This window comes from Vombatus ursinus, unplaced genomic scaffold (assembly GCF_900497805.2).
Source record: "Vombatus ursinus unplaced genomic scaffold, bare-nosed wombat genome assembly UNPS02014775.1, whole genome shotgun sequence".
Lineage (NCBI taxonomy): Eukaryota > Metazoa > Chordata > Mammalia > Diprotodontia > Vombatidae > Vombatus > Vombatus ursinus.
The window spans coordinates 6,775,552-6,797,789 of NW_020954553.1; the positions used below are offsets into that span (position 1 = coordinate 6,775,552).

General features: G+C 40.0%; 1 protein-coding gene across 7 annotated transcripts in view; it reads left to right on the plus strand.

Moving 5' to 3' along the window:
* SCMH1 (Scm polycomb group protein homolog 1) overlaps positions 1-22,238 on the plus strand; it is a 167,546-nt gene that overhangs the window by 81,007 nt on the left and 64,301 nt on the right. For all 7 annotated transcript variants that reach the window (XR_003569305.1, XM_027864558.1, XM_027864557.1 and 4 more), the window contains 2 exons: positions 5,087-5,175; positions 6,987-7,230. Coding sequence is in view for 6 of the 7 variants with exons in the window: in XM_027864558.1 (XP_027720359.1) it covers positions 5,087-5,175; positions 6,987-7,230 (333 nt within the window). In the remaining variant the exon portion in view is untranslated. The remainder of the gene's footprint in view (positions 1-5,086; positions 5,176-6,986; positions 7,231-22,238) is intronic.

A 22,238-nucleotide genomic window follows, 5' to 3' on the forward strand; every position in this document is an offset into this window, starting at 1 on the left:
ATTTCCTAGCCCTGGTTTTGTGATACCCCAAGATATCTAATTATTGTTAGGATTGCTTGTGAAATTCTTTCACAAAATCTTGTAATAAAGTTAATCTCAACTTACTTTATTTTTAAAAAATATTTTACTGATATCTTATTTTTATGTCCTTTTAATTTCTGAATATATCCTTTCCATCTCTCCTTTCCAGTGAACATCTCTTCTAATAAAGAATAAAAAAAGAAGGAAGGAAATAAGCATCTATTAAGTGTCTACTTTGTGCCAGATGCTGTGCTTTACAAATAGTATCTTATTTGATTCTTAAAGTAACTCTGGGAGGTAGATACTATTGTTATTCTCATTTTACAGTGAGGAAAAGAGGCAGATAGAAGTTAAGTGACTTGCCTAGCATCACATAGCTAGTTAAGTGTCTAAGGTCAGATCTGAACTCAGGTCTCTCTCATTCCAGGCCCAAGGCTCTTTCCATAGTTCTAACTAGCTGCCTCTGAGAGAGAGGAAATTAATCAGTTTAGTAAAAACTGACCAGCATATGAACCCTAGCCTATAGTATGTACAATATTTTGTACCCATAGTCTCCCACTTATGCAAATAAGGGAGGGAGGTATGTTTTTTCAACACTTCTGAGAGTCTGTACTTGGTCATATTATTTATACATTTAGTTTCTTTTTTTTTGTTCTAATTACATAGTTTTAGTCATTGTATATTATTTTCCTGGTTCTGCTTACTTCATCTTGTATCTGTTTATATAAGACTGTGCTTCTCTGATTTCTTTATAGTCATCATTTTTTATTATACAGTAATATATTCCATTACATCTAGGTCTTGATTAATGTGAACAACAAATCCTATGAATTGATCCCATTATTTGGACTCAAACTACATACTTCCATTGAACTGAAACATATTTTACATGTAATTACAATGTCAAATAGTGCAAATTTGAATAATTAAATCAATTCACAGCATTTGTAATTTGCGCTAACTGGGACCTAGCTGTATATCTATGTACCACAGTTTATATTAATAATAACCCAGTTGAGCATCTATTTTGCCAAACTCTCTCCTTCTCTTCTCTCTCTCTCTCTGTCTGTCTCTCTCTCTGTCTCTGTCTCTGTCTCGAGCGTGCACACATAGGAGTGTTACAAAATCAAGCAGTAATAGTATGTCATACTTTCAAAGACATTTGATTGAGAATTGCTATAACAAGGGTGGTGGAAAACAGGAAAACATCCTAATTTTCAAGATTGATTTCAGAGAAGATAACTAGGCCCTTCCATGGAACATCTCTTGGGTTCCCTTGTGCAAATGCTATTCTAATACCTACCACTTGAGGTCACTAGGGATGGTAAAATGACAGCCCTAACCTACCATTTGACGGCACTAGGTCACTATCCATGATTGCAGAGTACCTGGAAGTTCTTTAAAGGTGGCAGGTTAAATGGTGGAAAGAAGTCAGGCGAAAAGCTTTTTCTCTCTAAGTTTCTGATAGGGCATGATAAGATTTGAGGAGAGCCCTGTGACTCTCACATGCAGATCTAGTATTGTTTAATCAGCCTTTTTTAAAATGGTCATCCTTTCACCAGAGATTCTTGTTTAATGGTCAGAGAGAGGTGATTGCTCTGACTTGACTCAGTTTCTCATGCCAATATATGGCTTCTACACTCTCTAAGAAACAAGAGCAAGGTAGGAGGTGGAATCTGCTAATTTGATCGAACACATCATGTAGTTTGCATCTGGTACCCTGTCTTCCTATTGCCTACTATTAGTTCTGAAGTTAGGTTAAAAAGTTCATGGTCTAGAGCGGTTCTTAACCTTTTTGTGTCATGGACCCCTTCAGGGTATCTAGGTGGCACAGCAAATAAAGTACTAGACTTGAAGTCAGGAAGACCTGTGTTCAAATTCTGTGTGAAATAAATATATAGAATTAAAAAGGCAATTGATTATATTGATACATGTTAGAATATTTTTTAAAAACAAGTTCATATACCAGAAGTTAAGAGCCTTTCACCTAGAACCTGGATGTCTAAACTCATCTATAATGCTGGAATATAAAGATTGTCATACCAGGTCAGGTACCTTGCCCCTGCAGTCCAGAACTGTCTTGCCAACAGTAGACCCAAGAGATGTTCCATGGAAGGGCCTAGTTGTCTTCTCTGAAATCAATCTTGAAAATTAGGATTATTTCCTCTTCTCTTAGTAATATTATGGGTCTTATTCATGAAGTTGTTTAACTTTTTCTGAATGCATTTATTCTCTGTTCTTCCTAACTCTGAGGGTAATAGGTTCTACAAATGTTATTATCCATTATGTCAAGTAGGATATCTTCTTATTTATCTTAAGTTTACCTTGTTCATGTTTCAAAGGAGGTTCTCTTATCTTAGTATGTTGGAATTTGAACCTCATTCATCTTCTATATGCCATTCTTGATTTTATAGAATCAGATCACATTCCCTCCTTTGAAGACTGAAGAATCCTCATCTTTTTCATAGCCTTTTCCCTCTCCTACTTCTCTGTGGTATACTTTCTAGGATGTTGCTTGTGGCTGGTGTTGGTGGCAACCTCTTTCTATTCTTAAATCTTCATCTATCTGATTCTTGAAAATAGACATAGATGAAAGTCTCCTCCCCTCATCCCACATACATATAGTTTTCAAAATTTATTTCAAGTAGATTGTATGTACCATATGAAGTCTCCTTTGATAGACAAAATTTAAGGAACAGCCATTTGACTTATCTCCAAATTATTGTAACGTTCATGAAGGTCCTGGTGGCAGAAGAATACTAGTTGTGCCCTTGTAATTCTGTTTCAGTGAATTAGGCTGTGTTCTAGTCATCACTGACTCCCACCGCAGCAACTCTTACTTCCAGGAATGTCCTTGGAAACATGGAAATATAGCAGGGATACAGTGCCACTTTGGGAGAGCTGTGAGGGCACTTGGTGTTTCCTTTATCTGAAAGCAATGGGACCACAAAAGCCTGGATCTTCCCATCAGGTTCTTATATATAGTACAGGCCTAAATTCCAAAAGGATTATTTATGGTCATGGATAGGAGTGTCTATACAGTCACTGCTGTCATTGTTTAAAAAAAAAAAAAGAAATCATTTTGAGAAATTGGCTAAGCACAGAGAGCCATGGCTTGGACTCAGTAGGATCAGTGACAGAAAAGGAATATTGTCACCTTGGCCTTTTTCATAGATACTCTGCTGTAAAAGGGTGGCAAAAACAGAAAGAGGGCAGCTTTAAAGGTTGGGTTGATTATCTCCAATTTAGGGAAATTTGGCTGTAACAACAGAAAACCCTTATTTTAGGAACCCTTCTCTCACTTGAAAGAAAATGGCTTGAGATGACTTACTTTTGTTTCTGATCTTTTTGAAATCTGATCTCCTAAAATCTAGATTATGACATCTGAGTATGCCCGGTGTTTCCTTGCTTGGTTCTCATGGACTCCAAAACAGCACAGTCATTGTCACCCAAGTTTTCTGCCACTTCTGCTTTTATCAGCCAGTTTCTCCTTATTGTCAGGATGATGCCCAGGGTAGCAATTCTCCCATCACTTTCTACTGAGGAAATCCAGGTGTTCTTTGATTCTGAATTGCCTGACCAAACACTGATACCTCTTTTGAGTTAGAACTAAGCATATTTGAGACTTTGTGGGCCCAGGTGGCCACTCTTTAACAGTCATAGTCCCAATATGGGAGAGAGAAATGCAGAAAAAATCTAGACTCTTTTCTTCTCTCTAATCAAAGACAATCAATGAAGTCCAAGGATACTAGTCCCAAGAGTGAAAGAGACCCAGAGGGTTTGGGCTGGGTTGACTCCTAAGGCGAACCAAGATGAGTCAGTGAAAGAGTAAGAAAGGAACTATGAAAAAGCAGGCCTGGCTCCATGTACATTTGCATATTTGTTAGTGTTGACTAACATCAGAGGCTTCTAAAGTTTTCTTATATCTATAACTTTCTCATGTTTGTTATTTTTATCCCCATCTCTGTAATTACTAGCAGTAGAAAACCAGAAATGGGGGATATCTATTTACTTAGGGATGAGATGGGAGAAGGAAAAGTTGGGAGGCTATTTTCCATTCTGCAATAGATGTGAGATAAAGAAAACTCAGGTGAATGAGTCATGGACAAAGGAGCAGGAAGCCCTAGCCCCAAGCCCTGAGGGAGAGGAAAAAGTAGGTTATAGATACCAGGAAATCTCTCTGGAGATCAAGAAGCATGATTTGGGATTTAAGACAAGCAGAAAGGTGCTATACCTTTCCCTCCTTGATTTTTCTCCATCTCCACCCCCCACCTTGATTTAATTATATTTATTACTAACTTTAGTTCAAAGTGCCTGTTCTTAAAGCTGTTCCCTTCCTGAAGTTCTATTTGTACTTGTCTCTAGTCCTCAGCACCTTTGGTGCAATTAATCTACTGACGTTGATAAGGATAAGGAGAAGATCTGGGAAACTCTTAGAAAGTGCCAGGAATGAGGGAGGGAGCAGAGAGTTCTGTTTAGAAGAACTGCAATAAAAAGAAAATCACCTTACCACAATGATTCAATCAAATTCTGCCATTCTACGATCATGGGCAAATCATATAACCTCTCTGGGCCCCAGCTTCCTCACTGGTAAAAGGAGTGGACTGAACAAAGGTCCCCTTCAGATCTTTTATTATTATTTGATTCTGAGTTTCCTGAACAAACATGGAACACAAGAAAAAGTCCTTACAGAGACAGGCTTATGTCATTTGTACTAAGGTAAATCAAAGAGAAATTCATGTTGGGGTAGATACATTGGTTTTCGCAGACATTTGGAATCAGCCTAAATGTTTGGAATATTATTTTTTTCAGGGTGCTGTCTAGTTTGGCACTACTTGCTATCCCTATACAACCTCTCTTTGGGATTTTGTGGGGGGAAAGTTCCAAGATTTGGATGGGAATGATAAAATGGAGTAGCAACTGGGTGGATAGATTCATTAGCTTGAAAATAGAATGGCTTGGAAATATCATGAGACTTGTCATGACTAATAAGACTCACTTGAGAAGATATGATAACATCACACTCTGACATGCTTCTTATCCTTTTCCTATTCTGTTGCTTCAGGATTTCGACTGAATGCTTCCTCCTGGCCCATGTTCCTCTTGAAGACACTAAATGGAGCAGAGATGGCTCCTGTCCGGATTTTCCACAAGGTATGGTGACTTTCAGAGAACCTGGCCTTTGGCTATCGTTGAGTGGGTGCTTGCAGTGCCCTCAGACTCTCAAGATCTGATGCGTGTATCCTGTACAATATGCATACAGCCTCACGATACTTCCTGGACTAGTGGCAACTTTTTTCATAATGGTAGTACCAGACTTCTAATGGGAAGAACACTTTACTAGTTAGGATTTCTGAACTTAATTTAATTTAACAAATAAGTGCTTACTTACAATGTGAGAGCTTCCACAAAGCACTGTGGTACCCAAGGGAGACTGAGTTACTTACGAAGGAGAGATTCAAGCACAAAATATCCTGAGCAGCTTGAGGAAGGAGAGAGCCATCTCATCTGCAGGTTGAGAGAGTTAAAGTGAAGGGGTGGCCTTGAAGCCAGGAAAAGAGCAGGAGAATCTCTTCCAGGTGAGTGAGAGACAGGTAGATGGGGAGCAAGTAACGGGGAAGAGGAACAAAGGCAAGGGCACTAGAGAAGGTAACACCAGAACCAGGAAACAGAGGATAGTCCACTTTGACTGAAACATAGTGTACATGGAGGGCCGTAGTATCAAATAAAGCTGGACAAGTAGGTTAGAACCATATTGTTCTTCAGATGCCTGAGTCAAAGAAATGTGTTCTTTATTTGGAAGGCAGTAGTGAATCACTAAAGCTTTTTATTTAGAAGAGTGATCATGGTAGTATGTGGAGGAAGATGATGCAGGCACTCTGTGCTCACTTATACTTTAACGTTGAGGAAATCACTTTACTCCATTGGATTTTAGTTTCCTCATCTGCAAAATGATTATTAAATCCTGTGCCCTATCTACCTCACAATGCTGTTGGGACAACCAAATGAAATAGTAGCTCTGAAAACAATTTGGAAACTCTTAAGAGACATATATATGCAAGATGTTATTGCCATGTTGTATGTGGTTGTGGTTTGTCCTTTGTTCTTGAAGAGGAACATGACATCAGGAAGATGATCAATTGGATTAGTCAGTTGGATTACAGTGAGAGAGGGCTGTGCAAAGTCACTAGCCTCTCTTTCTCCTCCAGAGCCATCTGGGTCCAGTGGCCAGATATAGATCAGGACAACTGGAGATGGCCCAGGATGAAGTGTGAGACTTTGGCATTTTTAAGCTATCTTTCAGAGTTCTCACTTTGACTGAGACAACACCCATTCAGTGATTAGGGCTGTTTAAGAAGTGAGCCAAAGGATGGCCCCTTTAACTAAAAAAAGAAAATTCAAATCGAACTGGGAAGGGGAGACCCTCAGGATTGTTTCTGATCAAAAGAGAAACAATTACTATTTACATTTACTCTGAGCCATGGCCCAAAAAATAACCATTAAGTGATTCTTGGGCAGGGACCTATTATTGGCCAATCAATGAGAGCTACAGTGAATTAGGTATCAGGTCTGGTCTAAGAGAGAAATCTAGCCAGTAAACCCCAAGATACCCAGGTAGGCTTCAGCCATCAAATTTACCTTCCTTTGGGCAGAGTACTCTCAGGTAAGGGCATGACACCCCAAGGAAAGGAGAAGAGAGGAATTGCCCAACTGGAACTGGCCAGCTGGCTCCCCCTGTGAAGAATGCCTGTGCCAGATTACTGCCAGGTAAACAGTGGAACCTGCAGCTACTCCTGACATGGGATGAGTTAGGCTGCTAATGTTGCCATTTTAGACTTAATGCGCATTGTAAATCTCATATGACAATTGCCTGGGAACCACTAGGTGAGGTAGATTACAAGTTGCTTGACTTACACACCTGTTATTTCCCTTTCTGTTTCTGTGTATTTACCTTCCTCATTTAGGAACCACCATCTCCCTCTCACAACTTCTTTAAGTTGGGAATGAAACTTGAAGCTGTGGATAGGAAGAACCCACATTTCATCTGTCCAGCCACCATTGGGGAAGTCCGAGGCTCTGAGGTCCTTGTCACATTTGATGGGTGGCGGGGTGCCTTCGACTACTGGTGTCGCTATGACTCCAGGGACATCTTTCCTGTGGGCTGGTGCTCCCTGACAGGAGACAACCTGCAGCCCCCTGGCACAAAAGGTAAGAAATGCCCAGGGTGCGCTGCCATTACTGAGACTGAGATGCTAGAAAACTGAATTACGGGTTTATGTGGCCTCTTTCATCTCCAGTGCACCCTCTTGGGCTCACAAAAGGTCAGATGGACTGAAAATTTAGTTGAGGCCAGAAAGGCCACTACGAGCCTGTGCTGTAAGCTTTCTGGCTTGTTCAGGGGCAACAAGCTTAGTGTCTTGCTTCCTCACTTCTCTGCTGACATAACTTATAATTTGAGTTGCAGCAACTTCATAGGTGCACCTCCTTAGCCACTGTACCGTTCCCATTGTGGCCAATGTCTCTATGTTCAGTATTCACAGACTTGAACTTGGGGCTGTTTCCAGAGCAGGATTGAAATAGCTGCCCTTATTTGAAGGAAATAATAATCATTATGTAATCTCCTTATGTTTATGTAGTACTTTTAACTTTTTCCAAAGTACTACCGAGGCTGAGTGGAGGAGAATTAAGACTCCTCTCTTGGCTAGTGGCCTGTTCCTAGCTTACTTGCTGTGACTTTGGACAAGTCCCTTCTATATAGGTCTTAATTTCCCATTTTGTAAAAGGAGAGGGTTGGAATAGATGATATCTAAGGTCCCTTCCAGATCTAACCTATGAATTTATAAATCTAAACATCTGGGTGACATACTTTGTTTTCCTTCCTGACCTCTACATCACCTTGGGAAGCCAGGATCATTAGGAATGAGAGATTGAGATGGTGAAACATCCAGATTCGAGTGAACCAAAAGCCAAATTCCATCTACTTTTCTGGGAGAATGAAGGGAAAATGAAAACACTAGAGGTATAATAGGAAAAAGATTATTGACTTTCTTAGATTTTGGCACAACTGCACTTTTTAAAATATTTTACTATAAGCTTGAACAAAAGTATCTGGATTAGCTTGGAAGTTTAGGACATGGGTTGATAATGCTTTTCTGTTGTTACTGTTGAGGCAGTGTTTGTGAAGGGTTGACCCCTGGGCATATGCTGCTGGACAGCACAGGGAGGCCCAAACTTCACATTCCTGCAGGTGCCCAAGTATCTGGAGATTGTGAAGAGTGAGAGTGGGGCTTAGAGCCACCATTGGTCTCCAGGCTGTCAGTGCTCTCTTTGCCCTTCTTAGTTCAGTAAAATGCCATCTCTCCATCACTTTCAGGAACCACTTGTGCCTTGGGGACAAGAAACCTCTGTCCCCCAGAGAGCCCGGGGTCAATAAATCTATGACCAAGCAAAGTTCCTAGTGACCACATGCTGGATGGCAGTAGTGGTGCTATGGGAACCTGTTTGCATCAGGGCCATTCTTTTCAGGTTAAAACAGGAATAGGTTATGATGGCCATTGGGCTACCTTAGTCAGGAAATTGACAGTTTAACTTTCTTTGATGGAAAGGCTTTACAATTCTAACTGCTAGACTCCTGAAACAGCTGTGTACAATTCTCCAGGTGGGGAGCAGCTGAGTATACAAGGGGAAAAAGACACGGGGGATCTCTTCAGATATCTTTTTTCCCTTTTGTCTTTTTCTATGTCTGCTACACAAAGTAGATGCTATCTTTTTTGCAGCTGTGCTTGGGTTTCCACCATAAGGTGCCCCAAAAGCACAAGGCCCAGCCTTTCAGATCTGAGTGTAGATCTTTCTACACACAATTTTTAGACCAAGACCTTCAGTCATCAAAGTAGCAGCTAGGCCATTTGTTTCAACAGTCCTCCCTCCCCCTTGGTGCTGGCTTAGAAGAAAGTGACAAAATGTGGAAAAAATGTAGTTACTCAATTCAGCTGGATAAAACAAGATGTTCGTGTGTGTGCGTGTGTATGTATTTCCTTCTATCATCCTATTTCCTTTTCCCCTCCCATCCCCAGTTGTTCATTTGAATTTTTCACATTTGCAAGTTGAGCTGGGTTATTTTCTAGTGCAGTAAATGCAGCTTCCTAGCCTTTCCTCTGACTCCACCTAATAAATAATTGGTGACAAAAAAATGTTAAACAAAATAAAATGGAAAAAACTATAAAAAGATGGGGGATATGAGCTTGTTTTCAAGCACCTGAAAAGCTGTCATGTAGAAAAAAAGCTTTTCTCTGGGGCTACAGAGGGCAGACCTAGGATGAACAGGAAAAAGTTATAGGAAGGTAGTTTTCCAAAATAAAGAAGAACTTGCTAATAAAAAGAACTTTCTAACACTGGAATAGGCCTTTTATGAGGCAGCCAGCTGCTTGAATCTGAACATGTTCACAGGCAGGAAGACCTTGTTCAGGCTGCTCTAGAGTCGATTCAATGTGTTGGATGATTTCTAAAGTCCCTTCTAGCTGCAGGGCTCTGTGATTCTATGTAAAGAAGCTGGGTAGTCCCACTGTTGATGTATGCAAGCAGTGTTTAGCTCCTCAACTCCCATGCTAGGCTTATACAAGGACAGAGGTCTTCTAGAAGCTAAATTTTGTTATCATTAATTAATAGAATTAATGCCAATCTCATTAGCATTAATAAAACTAATTATGCTAGGATTTAAGTGGGGAGCATGAAAATTGTAATAGTAAAGATCCAGGGGGCATATAGTTGGCACAGTGGATAGAGCATTGGCTCTGGAGTCAGGAGGACCTGAGTTCAAATCTGGCCTCAGATACTTGACACTTACTAGCTGTGTGACCCTGGGCAAGTCACTTAACCTCAATTGCCTTGTCAAAAAAAAAAAGAAAAAGATTCAGTATTTTTATACCTAGCAGGTAAACTTTTAAAAACGCCACATAGATTTTAGGTTTATCCATAAAGTGAGAGGAGACATGGTCCCTTCCCCTTTCTGGGACCCTACATGTACTAGAAAGACCTCATTTTTAGAAATTCATTTCAGTTCAATAAATATTTATTAGTGCTTTCTCCGTCCCTAGTATTTAGGGCCATGCTATGGAGGATATAAAAGAAGTGTGCAACATAGTTCCTGCTCCTTTTGAGCTTACAGCCCCCAATCAGGACATAAAAAGACAGAACAAAGCTTTTTTGTGGCCCAAGGAAGAGTTGAAAATTGCAGCCTCTGGTTTTCACAAATAACATATTGCTTAACTTAACACAAAGTAAATACATCTGATGCTTCTATCTCTTCACCTGATGAATTCTTACCTGTCAATTAAAGCTTCATTCAAATACTACCTCTTCCATTAGACCTTCCAACATGATGCTCTCCTCCTCATCACTGCCTTCATCAATAACAACCTTCTTTCTCATCTCTCTAAATGCATTTATATGTTGTATATTATGATTATCTTTGTTTGTGGCTTATCTACTTTTATGTTGTACTTCCTCAGGGTAGGAACTGTGATATATGACATAAAGTTTGCATTTGGCTGAAATGTTGAAATTTGTGCAGGTGTGTGTGTGTGTGTGTCCAAGGTCTTTCTATATGGGAAGAATAGCATGAGCAAAGACTTAGAGGTAGATTAAATATTTGGGGGTAAAAGGAGAAGACTAGCATGACCAGCTAAGAGTTTTTGTGTTTGGAGTTAGTTGTAGAAGATAAAGTTACACAGGTAAAATATAGAGGAGTTATAGAAAGCCTTAAGAGCAAGAATGAGGATATTTCAACCATAGATGGTACTGCCATCTTAGTTTTATAGTATGTCAAATGGCCAATGTGGTAAGAACTCATGTAGTAATTTTAACTTACTATGACCTAGGCAGAGGATGCCAAGTGATGTATGGAGGGGAGTGAATTGCCATCTGTTAACCAGAATCCTCCCATTTGGCAGCAGCTACTACCAGTTGCCTGAGAGCTGCTGCAGGAATGTGTTCAGCAGCTGCTGAATAGCCTCTTTTAGGGAGGGAGTTGACCCTTTGGCTGGGAGGGGAGCCAGATTTCTAGTAGGGATAGTTTGCAAGGGGAGGAGGAAGGAAAATGCCTAGTTTCTTAGCTTGGAACTTAGTTTTCAGTTGTGGAGGGAGTGTTGCTGAGATGCTCATTCTCTCCATATATGATGATTCTGGGTTATCTTTTCTCAAAGAATGCACGACTAGAGCAGGCCTTTCTACTCCTGCACTTCACTCTTATAGGTGAAATGTAGTGTAGTGGATATACCAACCCATATATTCTCTCAGCTTATGAGGAGCTGCTTGGAGAGGCGCACATTGAGGTAATCACTCTTATTGGCCATATTTTTATCTGAGACTGAAGGAAGAGCCTGTGGTAGTCTCCTAATGTGCCTCACTCTCCTTTAAACTCTACTGACTTCAGGCGGAGAGAAAGCAGTGACTGTCTTGAACTCTCTCCCAAAGCCCTCCAAATACCTAAAAAAACGGTTCGAAGTAAATTCTAAAGCAGTAGAACCCACAAAAAGACAGAGTGAAACAGATTTCCAGTCAAAGACAACCTGGATGGTTGATTGGAGGGGTATATCGTGCCGGGCGGGGAGAGGAACGCAGTTTGGCATGGGTGCGCAGGCCACAGCGAACTTGGAGCAGGCCTCAGAGGGCTGAATCACGGACAGCTGTGGCGGTTTCCATATTTCTTAACCCAGGAACGCCAAAGACAACCTGGAAGGTCAGTGGGAAACGTCTGTGACTTTGGTGAGAGAGGAGCTAGGTCTCAGCAGCAAGTCTGAAGTGCGGCCTGGGGCCTCGGCTTTTTCCTGAGCTTCCGGACCACAGACTGAGGGGGAATCAAGTGGCTGATCAGAGGGGGATTGCAGAGATCTCTTTGCTAGTGCTAAGGCAGGAATCTCTTGCTTTACCAGTGCTTGGATCTGGGTCACAGTTCTGAGGGGTGGTCCTGGGGCAAGGAGGAACGCTGGTATGGTGGAGCTTGTTGTGGTAGTGGAGAGAAAACACCTCGCCCTTTATCATAGCACTTTAGAAGAACTGAAAATTTACAGGTCCCTAGAAGTACCTCTGAAAACAGCTGTACAAACCCCCGAAGCTTGGGACAGTACACTCTTCACATTGGAAGGAGACTTTTACCTTAACAAAGAGTTTAAAACTCAGGTAATTGGCCGGGATCATGAGTAAGCAGCGCAAAAAGAGTCAGACTATATTATCTTACTTTGGTGACAAAGAAGATCAAAACATACAACCAGAAGAAGACAACAAAGCCAAAGCTCCTACATCCAAAGCCTCCAAGAAGAATATGAATCAGTTCCAGGCCTTGGAAGAGCTCAAAAGGGATTTTGAGAAGTAAGTAAGAGAAGTAGAGGAAAAACTGAGAGTGATGCAAGAAAATCATGAAAAACAAGTCAACAGCTTGCTGAAGGAGACCCAAAAAAATACTGAAGAAAATAACACCTTAAAAAATAGCCTAACCCAAATGGCAAAAGAGGTCCAAAAAGCCAATGAGGAGAAGAGCCCTAAAAGGCAGAATTAGCCAAATGGAAGAGGAAGTCCAAAAGATTACTGAAGAAAATACTTCCTTAAAAATTAGAATAGAGCAATTGGAAGTTAGTGACTTTATGAGAAATCAAGACACTGTAAAACAAATCCAAAAGAATGAAAAATTAGAAAACAATGTGAAATATCTCATTAGAAACACAACTGACCTGGAAAATAGATCCAGGAGAGAGAATTTAAAAATTATTGGACTATCTGAAAGCCATGATCAAAAAAAGAGCCTAGACATCATCTTTCAAGAAATCATCCAGGAGAACTGTCCTGATATTTTAGAACCAGAGGGCAAAGTAGAAATTGAAAGAATCCACCGATCTCCTCCTGAAAGAGCTCCCCAAAGGAAAACTCCTAGGAATATTGTAGCCAAATTCCAGAGTTCCCAGGTGAAGGAGAAAATATTACAAGCAGCCAGAAAGAAACAATTCAAGTATTGTGGAAACACAATCAGGATAACACAAGATTTAGCTGCTTCTACATTAAGGGACCGCAGGGCATGGAATATAATATTCAGGAGAGCAAAGGAGATAGGATTACAGCCAAGAATCACCTACCCAGCAAAACTGAGTATAATCCTGCAGGGGAAAAAATGGTCATTCAGTGAAATAGAGGGCTTTCAAGCGTTCTTGATGAAACGAAAAGAGTTAAATGGAAAATTTGATTTTCAAATACAAGACTCAAGTGGAACCTGAAGAGGTAAACAAGAAAGAGAAATCATAAGAGACTTATTAAGGTTGAACTGTTTACATTCCTGCATGGAAAGATGGTATTTGTAACTCATGAGACCTTTGTCAGTATTAGGGTAGTTGGAGGGGAAGAAATTATATGTACGTATATATAGATATAGATAGATAGATAGAGGGCACAGGGTGAGTTGAAAATGAAGGGGTCATATCTGGAGAATAAAATTAAGGGATGAGAGAGGAATATACTTGGAGAAGGAGAAAGGGAGAGGTAGAATGGGGTAAATTAACTCAAAAAAAAAACAAAAGAAAAGGCTTTTACAGTGGAGGGGAAATGGGGGAAGGTGAGAGGGAATGAGTGAATCTTATTCTCATAGGATTTGACTTAAGGAGGGAATAACATACACACTCAATTGGGTGTGGAAATCTGTCTTACCCTACAGGAAAATAGGGGGAGAAGGGAACAAGAAATTAGGGGAAGGATAGAGAGGAGGGCAGATTGGGAAAGGGAGTAATCAGAAGCAAATACTTCTGAGGAGGGACAGGGTCAAAAGAAAGAATGGAATAAATGGGTGGGCGGGATAGGATTAAGGGAAATAGAGTTAGTTTTTCACAGCATGTCTACTATGGAAGTGTTTTGCATAACTGCACATATATAACCTATATTAAAAAAAATGAAATGTACAGCCTAAGGAAGTAGGTGGGTTCCCCTTCACTTGAGATCTTCAATCCAAGCCTGGCTCACCACTTGTCAGTTTGGGTGTAGAGAAGATATTTGTTCAGGTACAGGACAGCTAGGTAGCATAGTGGATAGATCTTCAGTTCTTGAATCAGAAAGACCTGAGTTCAAATTCAGATTCAGATATTTACCAGCTGTATGACCTTGGGAAAGTTACTTAGCCTCTTTTTGCCTCAGTTTACTCAGCTGTAAAATGTGGATCATAATTGTACCTACCTTTCAGGGTTGTTGTGAGGATCAAATGAAATAATAATTATAATGCACTTAGCACAGCACCTGGCACATCGTAAGCATTATATAAAATTTTGCTATCAGTTATTAATTATTATGCATCTAATAAGACAGCCTTTGAGATCCCTTTCACTGTCTAAATTCTGTGATTCTGTAGGTCTGTGAATCAAAAGGAAAGGCTTATATGGTAGCCTTTACGAAGGAGGAAGAAAACACAGAATGACATATTAATTTTGATGCCTGGGAGCACATATTTGGATTAAAAGACACTCAATTTTAGATAGAGGAAACTGTTTCAGAGGTAATGTATTTGAATAGTGAGGCTCGTTTTAAAGAGTCCATATCACCTGTTTTACAACTCCAAGATCTAATAAAGTATCATTATACTGGTACCATAAACACGTTTTAATTGATTCACTGAATCCATATTTCTTAGTTCACCTGAGTTACTTGCTTCTAGGATGGAGGAAAAGAACAGCTTAAGTCCTGGTGGAAGTCAGAGTGTTCCCAAGAATCATGCTATACCAAAGAAATGGGAGTATCCTTTAATTTTATTTTTTAGGGTACCCAAACAAAGCATAACAGGATAAAAGAGATTTTTTAAATGACAGAAAGCAGTACATCTGAAAAAAGTGTCAAATTCATTCAAATAACTGTTTTCATCCAAAGAACTGAACAGTGAGCTAAGTATATGATTATTTTATAGGAATCAAAGTATCCTTTTCTTCTAGAATTTAGCTAGCCTGGTACTAATTTGAAGACAGACATTACTATAATCTTAAAAGGCTAGGAGTCTTTCTAGATTAAGGAAACTCAGTATAAACACAGTTTAAAAAAAACCTATTAAATCTACTAAACAAAATTCTCTCTGACACATATACCTGTATAGTGTTAGTAATATGTGAAAACATAAATAAAGTAATGTTTTGGTTAACTAAAAAAAAAAAACTCTACTGACTTCATGCTGTGTAGTTAATATGCCTCTATAACTGCTACATTAAAGGGGGTTCAGACTGTTCTTTTGAGACCCTCATCTATTGGTCCCCAAATACTAATATTAAGAAGGGGTTCTTGGGAATAAGCAGCCCTTACTTTTCCTTCCTGAGTTTGCTTGCCTACCATTTGGTTTCACCTTTCAGTTTCATTCAACAAACAGTTATTCATTGTCTACTCTATGCAAAGCCCAGTGTATTTTACCTACTCATTACTCTATATTGCTTGGGTGGCTGTGCACACCAGCTGATTTCAGATGATGAAAAAGAAGAAATTGAGCTAAGGGAACTAAACAGCTTTATCTTCTTTCTCTCTTTGGTAAGGCAATATTACCCCTTTCAGATAACTAGCCTTGTACATATGGTGCTTAATAAATGTTTATTGGATTGGATAAGTTAGCCCAGTTTTCAGCAAAGCTAGCATAAACAAGATGTCAGTCAAAGACAGATGCCATTTTTAAAAAATGTATCACTTTAGAATGATTTGAATTGATAAGAAAAGAGAGGGATATTTTTCCAGACTCTGCTGAGTACTCAGAAAGTAAATGAGTCACTGCAAGTCCAGTACTTGAGAAATATACAAATGTGTCCAAACTCTATACAAACATCTACTCAAGTTTTCATACTAACATCCTTCAATAAGCATTTATTAAGTACCACCTTCCTTGTATGAGACACTGTGCTTGGCACTAGGGGCATTAAGATAAAACAAAAGGCAGTCTTTGTCTTCTATCGGGGCTTCAGTATGGACACAGATAAGCAAATACAAGATAATTTGAAAAAAGCAAATCACTGGTAACTAGAGTAAGGATAAGCAAAGGCTTTCTTATAGAAGGTGGCACAGGAGTTGGGCCTTATGAGACTCTAAGAAGCAAAAGTGAGGAGGGAATATACTCCAGTCATGTAGGACAGCATGCTCAAAGATGTGAAAAGATTAGCAGCGCAAAGCAGGCTAATTATGTGAAGGTCAATAATATGAAAGCAGACTAGGAAGATAAGCTGGAGCCACACTGTGAGAATAAGGTTTAAATGCCAAGCTGTGGAGTATCTGTTTTACCTTAAAGAAATAGGGAACCACTGAAGATTTTTGAGCAGGGGAGTGACACGATCAGACCTGCTTTTGGAAGATAATTTTGTCAGCTATATGGAGAATGGACTGAAGAAGGAAGAGAATGGAAGCAAGAAGGCCAATTTGAAAGCAGTTACTACAGTAGTCAAGGGAAGAGGTGATGAGGGCCTAAACTGGGAGACGAAGAGGGATGGATACAAGGGCAGACAGGGAGAATTTTGTGGCAATTGATTAGATTGGGGGTGGGGGTGAAGAAGAGTGAAGAGTTGAGGATATCTCCAAGGTTGCTAACATGTATGACTGGAAAGATAGTGGAACCCTCAATAGGAATATCAATTAATAAGCATTTAGTAAGCTCTTTCTGTGTGCCAGGTACAGTGCTAGAAATACAAATACAATAAGTGAAATAGTCCCTATTTGCGAGAAGCTTGCTTTCTAATGGAGGAGACAACAGGGACACATATAGTATATATGAAGTTATATGAAGAATAAATGTAAAGAGAATGAATGCAAGTAGTTAAACACAAAGTAGTTTGAGAGGGAGGACACTGAAAGTTGAGGGGATCAGAAAAGGTTGTATGTAGAAGGTGATACTCGAGCTGCTTCTTGAAGCAAGAGAGATTCTGTGAGGCACAGATGAAAAAGGAATGTTTTATAGGAATGGTATAGTTTAGAAAAGGGATAAATTTCATTTGGAACACGTTGAGTTTGTGATGTGAGTACTGCCTCCATATGGAGCTATCCAGCTGGCATTTGGTGATGTGGGATTATAATTCAGGAAAGATTAAGGCTGGCTATGTAGATTGAGGAGTCATTTGCATAAAGATGACAATTGAATTAATGGGAACTAAGGAGATCAACAGTAGTTGAGAATGTAAAAGAAGAGAAGATGACCTAGGGTAGAGTCATGGTGGACACCTGTGGTGGGCAGCTAATGATCTCTATGGAATGGGATATAATGGATGATCCAGTAAGAGGGACTAAAGACGGATCATTTGGGTAGAATAAGAAACAGAAAGGAGCTTAGCCTGGAAGAATAGTTTTTCAAGTAGCAGTGTTGTTAGCAAGACTACAAGAGAATAGAAATGAGAAGAAAGAGGAAGAAGTGAAAGCAATGAGAGGAAATAATTTTTCTAAAAGTTTGACCATGAAGAGAAAGAGGGCAATAGGACATTAGCTTAAGGTGGTGGCTTAACTTAAGGGCCTAGTGAAGGATTTTTTTAAGGATGGGGAGACCTGGGCTTCTGTCTGGGCACCTGGTAGGGAGCCAGAAAAACCTTGTAATAGAAGGTTCCGAACATGCCTTGGACTAAACAAAAGATAGCCTCAGAAAAACAAAACTTCTAGAACTTATCATCCTTTCCTTTTGCCATTTGACATGAAGCTTTTAAAATGTGCTCCATTTACACAAAGTTTCACTTGAGATTCTCGTTTGAGACCATGTGCAGGTCATATATATCTACTTTGTGATTACTGCTTGTAGGAAAATATACAAATTCTTCTACTTAGTACTTAAAGCCTTTCACAGTCTGACTGCAGCCTATTTTCCAGGCTGATTTCACATCATTCTTCTTCACATACGCCATGGTTCAACAAAACTATGCTGCTTATTGTTACCTGCATCTCGCCTTCCATCTCCCACCTCTGTGCTTTTACCCAGGCTGCCCCACAGGACTAGAATATACTCCTTCCTCACCTTCATCTCTTAGAATCTTTAGCTTTCTGTGAGGCTTAAATGCTACCTTCTACAGGAACCTTTGCCTCATCCCTCTAATTTATATGTTTATTTTTCCATGTATGTGTTATATCCCTGACTTGTGATAGAATGTAAGCCCCTTGAAGGCAGGGACAGGTTTTCATTTGTCTTAACATTCACAAGGCCCAGCAGGGTAACTCATGTGTAGAGGGCGTGTAATTAGTGCCTGTTGAATTACATGGCATTGCCTCTCCAGAGAACCAGCTTAATTAGGTCCATTTAATAGACCAGCAGCAGTTCAGCACAGTAGCCCAGTACGTAGTCACCCTGAAACCACAAATGCCTGGGGGAAGGAGACCTTGACTCTTTGATACGAAGTTCAGGGAAAATGGAAAAACCTTTTGACAGAAGATAGATTTAGAGTAGTACCTTGTACCATATAACCTCGATATGTTCCATGTGCTTATGCAATACAAATATAAAATGACATATCAAAAAAATTAAAGGATAGTGGAAAAATGTTTTAAACTATGACTAAGGTGATAATTAACTAAATGAGGAATAGAGGTAAACATAAAAGACAAAATAGGTAATTCTTATGCATAAAATTTTTAAACTTTTGCGCAAATAAAATCAGTACACCTAGAAGAAGACCTGAAACTTTTGAGTAGGAAAAAATCTTTGCATCAAACATGTCTGATAAAAATCCAGTATCTAAGATATGTAGGCAATTGACCCAGATACATAGAGCCAAGAGCCCATTTTCCATTAGATTTGTGTTCAAAGGACATGAACGAATAGTATTCAAGCAAAGAAATATAAACTGTCAATAACTATATGAAAAGGTATTCCAAATCAGTAATTACAAGAGAAAAGTAGAACAACTCTGAGGTTTCACTTCAAACCCATCAAATTGGCAAAGATGGTAAAAGAAACAGTCAGTGTTGGAAGGGCTACAAGAGTACGGGCACAACACTACATTGCTGAATGGAGCTGTGAGTTAGTTCAAGTGTTCATACACTTTCACTCAACGTTCCTACAACTGGGCAAATATTCCAAGGAAGTTGATAAGAATAAGAATAATAATGATAATAGCTAGCATTTATATAGCACTTACTATGTGCCAGGCACTGTGCTAAGCACTTTACAATTATTATTTCAGCTGATCCTCATAACCACCCTGGGAGGCAGGTGCTGTTATCATCCCCATTTTACAGTTGAGGAACCTGAGGTTAAGCAACTTGTCCAGGATCCCACAACTAGTGGGTGTCTGCGGCTGGATTTGAACTCAGGTCTTCCTGACTCCAAGTCCAGCATTCTACCCACTGTGCCACCTAGCTGCCCCATAATAATAAAGTGGATCTAATAATAGAAAGGTCCTATATATAACAACACAACAAATGTGTACCCATCAATTGGGGAATAGCAAAATAAATGATGGAATACAGATGTGATGAATATTGTCACATCATGTTATTGTTGTTGAGTTGTTTTTTCAGTCGTATCCAAGCCTTCATAACCATAGTTTGGGGTTTTCTGATATTAGATATTAGAGCAGTTTGCCATTTCCTTCTCCAGCTCATTTTACAGATGAGGAACTGAGGCAAACAGGGTTAAGTAACTTACCCAGGGTCACACAGCTAGTAAGTGTCTGAGGCTAGATTTGAACTTAGGAAAGTGAATCTTCCTAACTCTAGGCCCGGAGTTCTATCCACTGCCCACCTTGATGCCTCTATTATCACACTGTAAGAAATGACAAACAGGAATTCAGAGAAATATGAGAAAACCTATCTATATAAACCAATGCAAAGCAAAACAAGCAGATCCAGGAAAAATATATACACAACCACAATAATGTAAATGAAAATGACATGAAAAGATGGCCAAACTCAGACTTGTTTCAGTGACCACTTGATCTTGAAGAATAGATGGTGAAGCACTTGCCTCCCCTGGATGGAGGGGAGGCAGGATTGGTCATAGGTATAGAGTGGTATGTAGCCTTTCAGATGTAGTTGTTTTGTCTGTTGGTTTCACTGAACTACTTTTTCTCTGTTACAAAGGGTTTTTCATTTTTGGAGGGGACAATGTATTGAAAAATAAATGTGGTATAAATCCTTAGAAGAGGTGAAGTGACTTACTGAGGATCTGCAGAGCAGGAATTCAGTTCCAGGTCTGGAGTTCTGGGCCTGGAGTCATGAAGACCCATGTTCAAATCTAGCCCCAGACACTCACTAGCTTTGTGGCCTTGGGCAAATCACTTAACCTCTATTTGCTTCAGTTTCCTCAAATATAAGATGGGAATAATAGCAGTACCTACCTTGGAAGGTTTTTGTGAGGATCAAATGAAATGGTAATTGTAAAGTGCTTAGCACAGTGCCTGGCACATAGTAGGTGCTATATAAATGCTAGCTATTATTAGCTAACTATTGAATCCAGTGTCCTTTCCTCCACACCAACTATCTCAGTTTCACAGTTATTCAGTCACGTCTGATTCTTCATACTCTGTGAACCGTAGCCTGACAATGCTGTCTGTGGGATTTTCTTGGCAAAGCTACTGAATTGGTTTGCCATTTCCTTCTCCAGTGGATTAAGGCAAACAGCGGTTAAGTGATTTGGTCAGAGTCACACAGCTAGTGAGTGTCTGAGGTCAGGTATGAACTCAGGTCTTCCTGACTCCAAGTCCAGCGCACTATCCGCTGAGCAACCTAGCTGCTTTCTCAGTTTCACATACACACAATTAAATTGACATTTGACTCATTCTCAATTTAAAGTAAACCCCTTACTTCAGATGTTATGCTTCCTTGAAGCGTCCACAAGTTGACTGGAAATTGATGACTCTACCTTAGGGTGAGGGACCCTACAGGGTAATGTTATCTAGGGGTGTATGGTGCAAGAGCTCCAGACTTAGAATCCCAGAAAACTGAGTTTGAGTTCCTTGTTCTGCTACTTACCATGTGACTGGGAGCAGGTCTTTATAAATCAGTTCATCAAGCATTGATTAAGCACCAACTACATCAAATCAAGTCAGCCAGTATTTTATTATGTGCCAGACATTGTATTGAGTGCTGAGTTTACAAAGAAAGGCAAAAATAGTACTTGTCTTCAGGGCGCTCACAATCTAATTGGGGAGACAACATGAAGACAACTATGTATATGCAAAATAGATATAAGGAAAATTGGAGGTAATTTCAGAAGGAAGGCATTATTCAGGGTGGAAGTGGGGGATGGGGTGCAACTGGGAAAGGCCTCTTGGAAAAGGTGGGATGTTAGCTAAAATATGAAGGAAGCCAAGAGGCAGGAGCAAGAGCATTCCAGACATAGGGGACAGCCAGTGAAGATGCCTGGAGTTGAAGTCTTATGGGAAGAACAGCAAAAGGCCAGTGTTAGCAGATGTGTACTAGAGGGGAGTAATGTTTAAGAAGATTAAGAAGATAGGAAGGGGCCAAGTTGTGAAGGTCTTTAAAAGCCAAACAGAGGATTTCCTATTTGACCCTGAAGGTAGCAGGAAGCCACTGGAGTTTATTGAAGAGAGGGGGTGATGTGGTCAGACCTGCCCTTATGGAACATCTCTGAGGCAACTGAGTGAGAGATGGCCTGGGGTAGGGAGAGACCCACCAAAATGTTACTGCAACAGTCCAAGGCGCCCCAGGCACTGGACTAGGTTCAGGGCTTATACAAAGACAAAAAACATATGAAATAGTCCCTGTCTCCCTAGGTCCTACGTTCCCCTTGCGAGGGGAAACAAATAAATATACCATGCATACAAAATAAATACCAAGTATTGCGGAGATGGAGAGGAGCACTAATAACTGGGGAAATCAGGAAAGACCTCTTATAGAGAGGATACTTGTAGTATAGGAGATTTAAAGAGGGAGAGGTAATCTCATAAAGTGAACAAAATGCTTTTTTTGGAGTGAGAGTACATAGGTCCTATATCTATATCTCATCTCACTGACCTTGGGTAAGTCACTTTACTTCATTGGGCCTTGGTTTCTTTATCTGTAAACTGAGAAAGTTGGACTAGGGATTTTGAGGTCCCTTTCAGCTTTGTATCTATAATCTTATAATCAGAAAGCCTTTTTAAAAATAAAACTAGCGGGGCAGCTAGGTGGCGCAGTGGATAGAGCACCGGCCCTGAAGTCAGGAGGACCTGAGTTCAAGTCTGGCCTCAGATCAAATACTTGTAACTCACTAGCTGTGTGACCCTGGGCAAGTCACTTAACCCCAATTGCCTAAA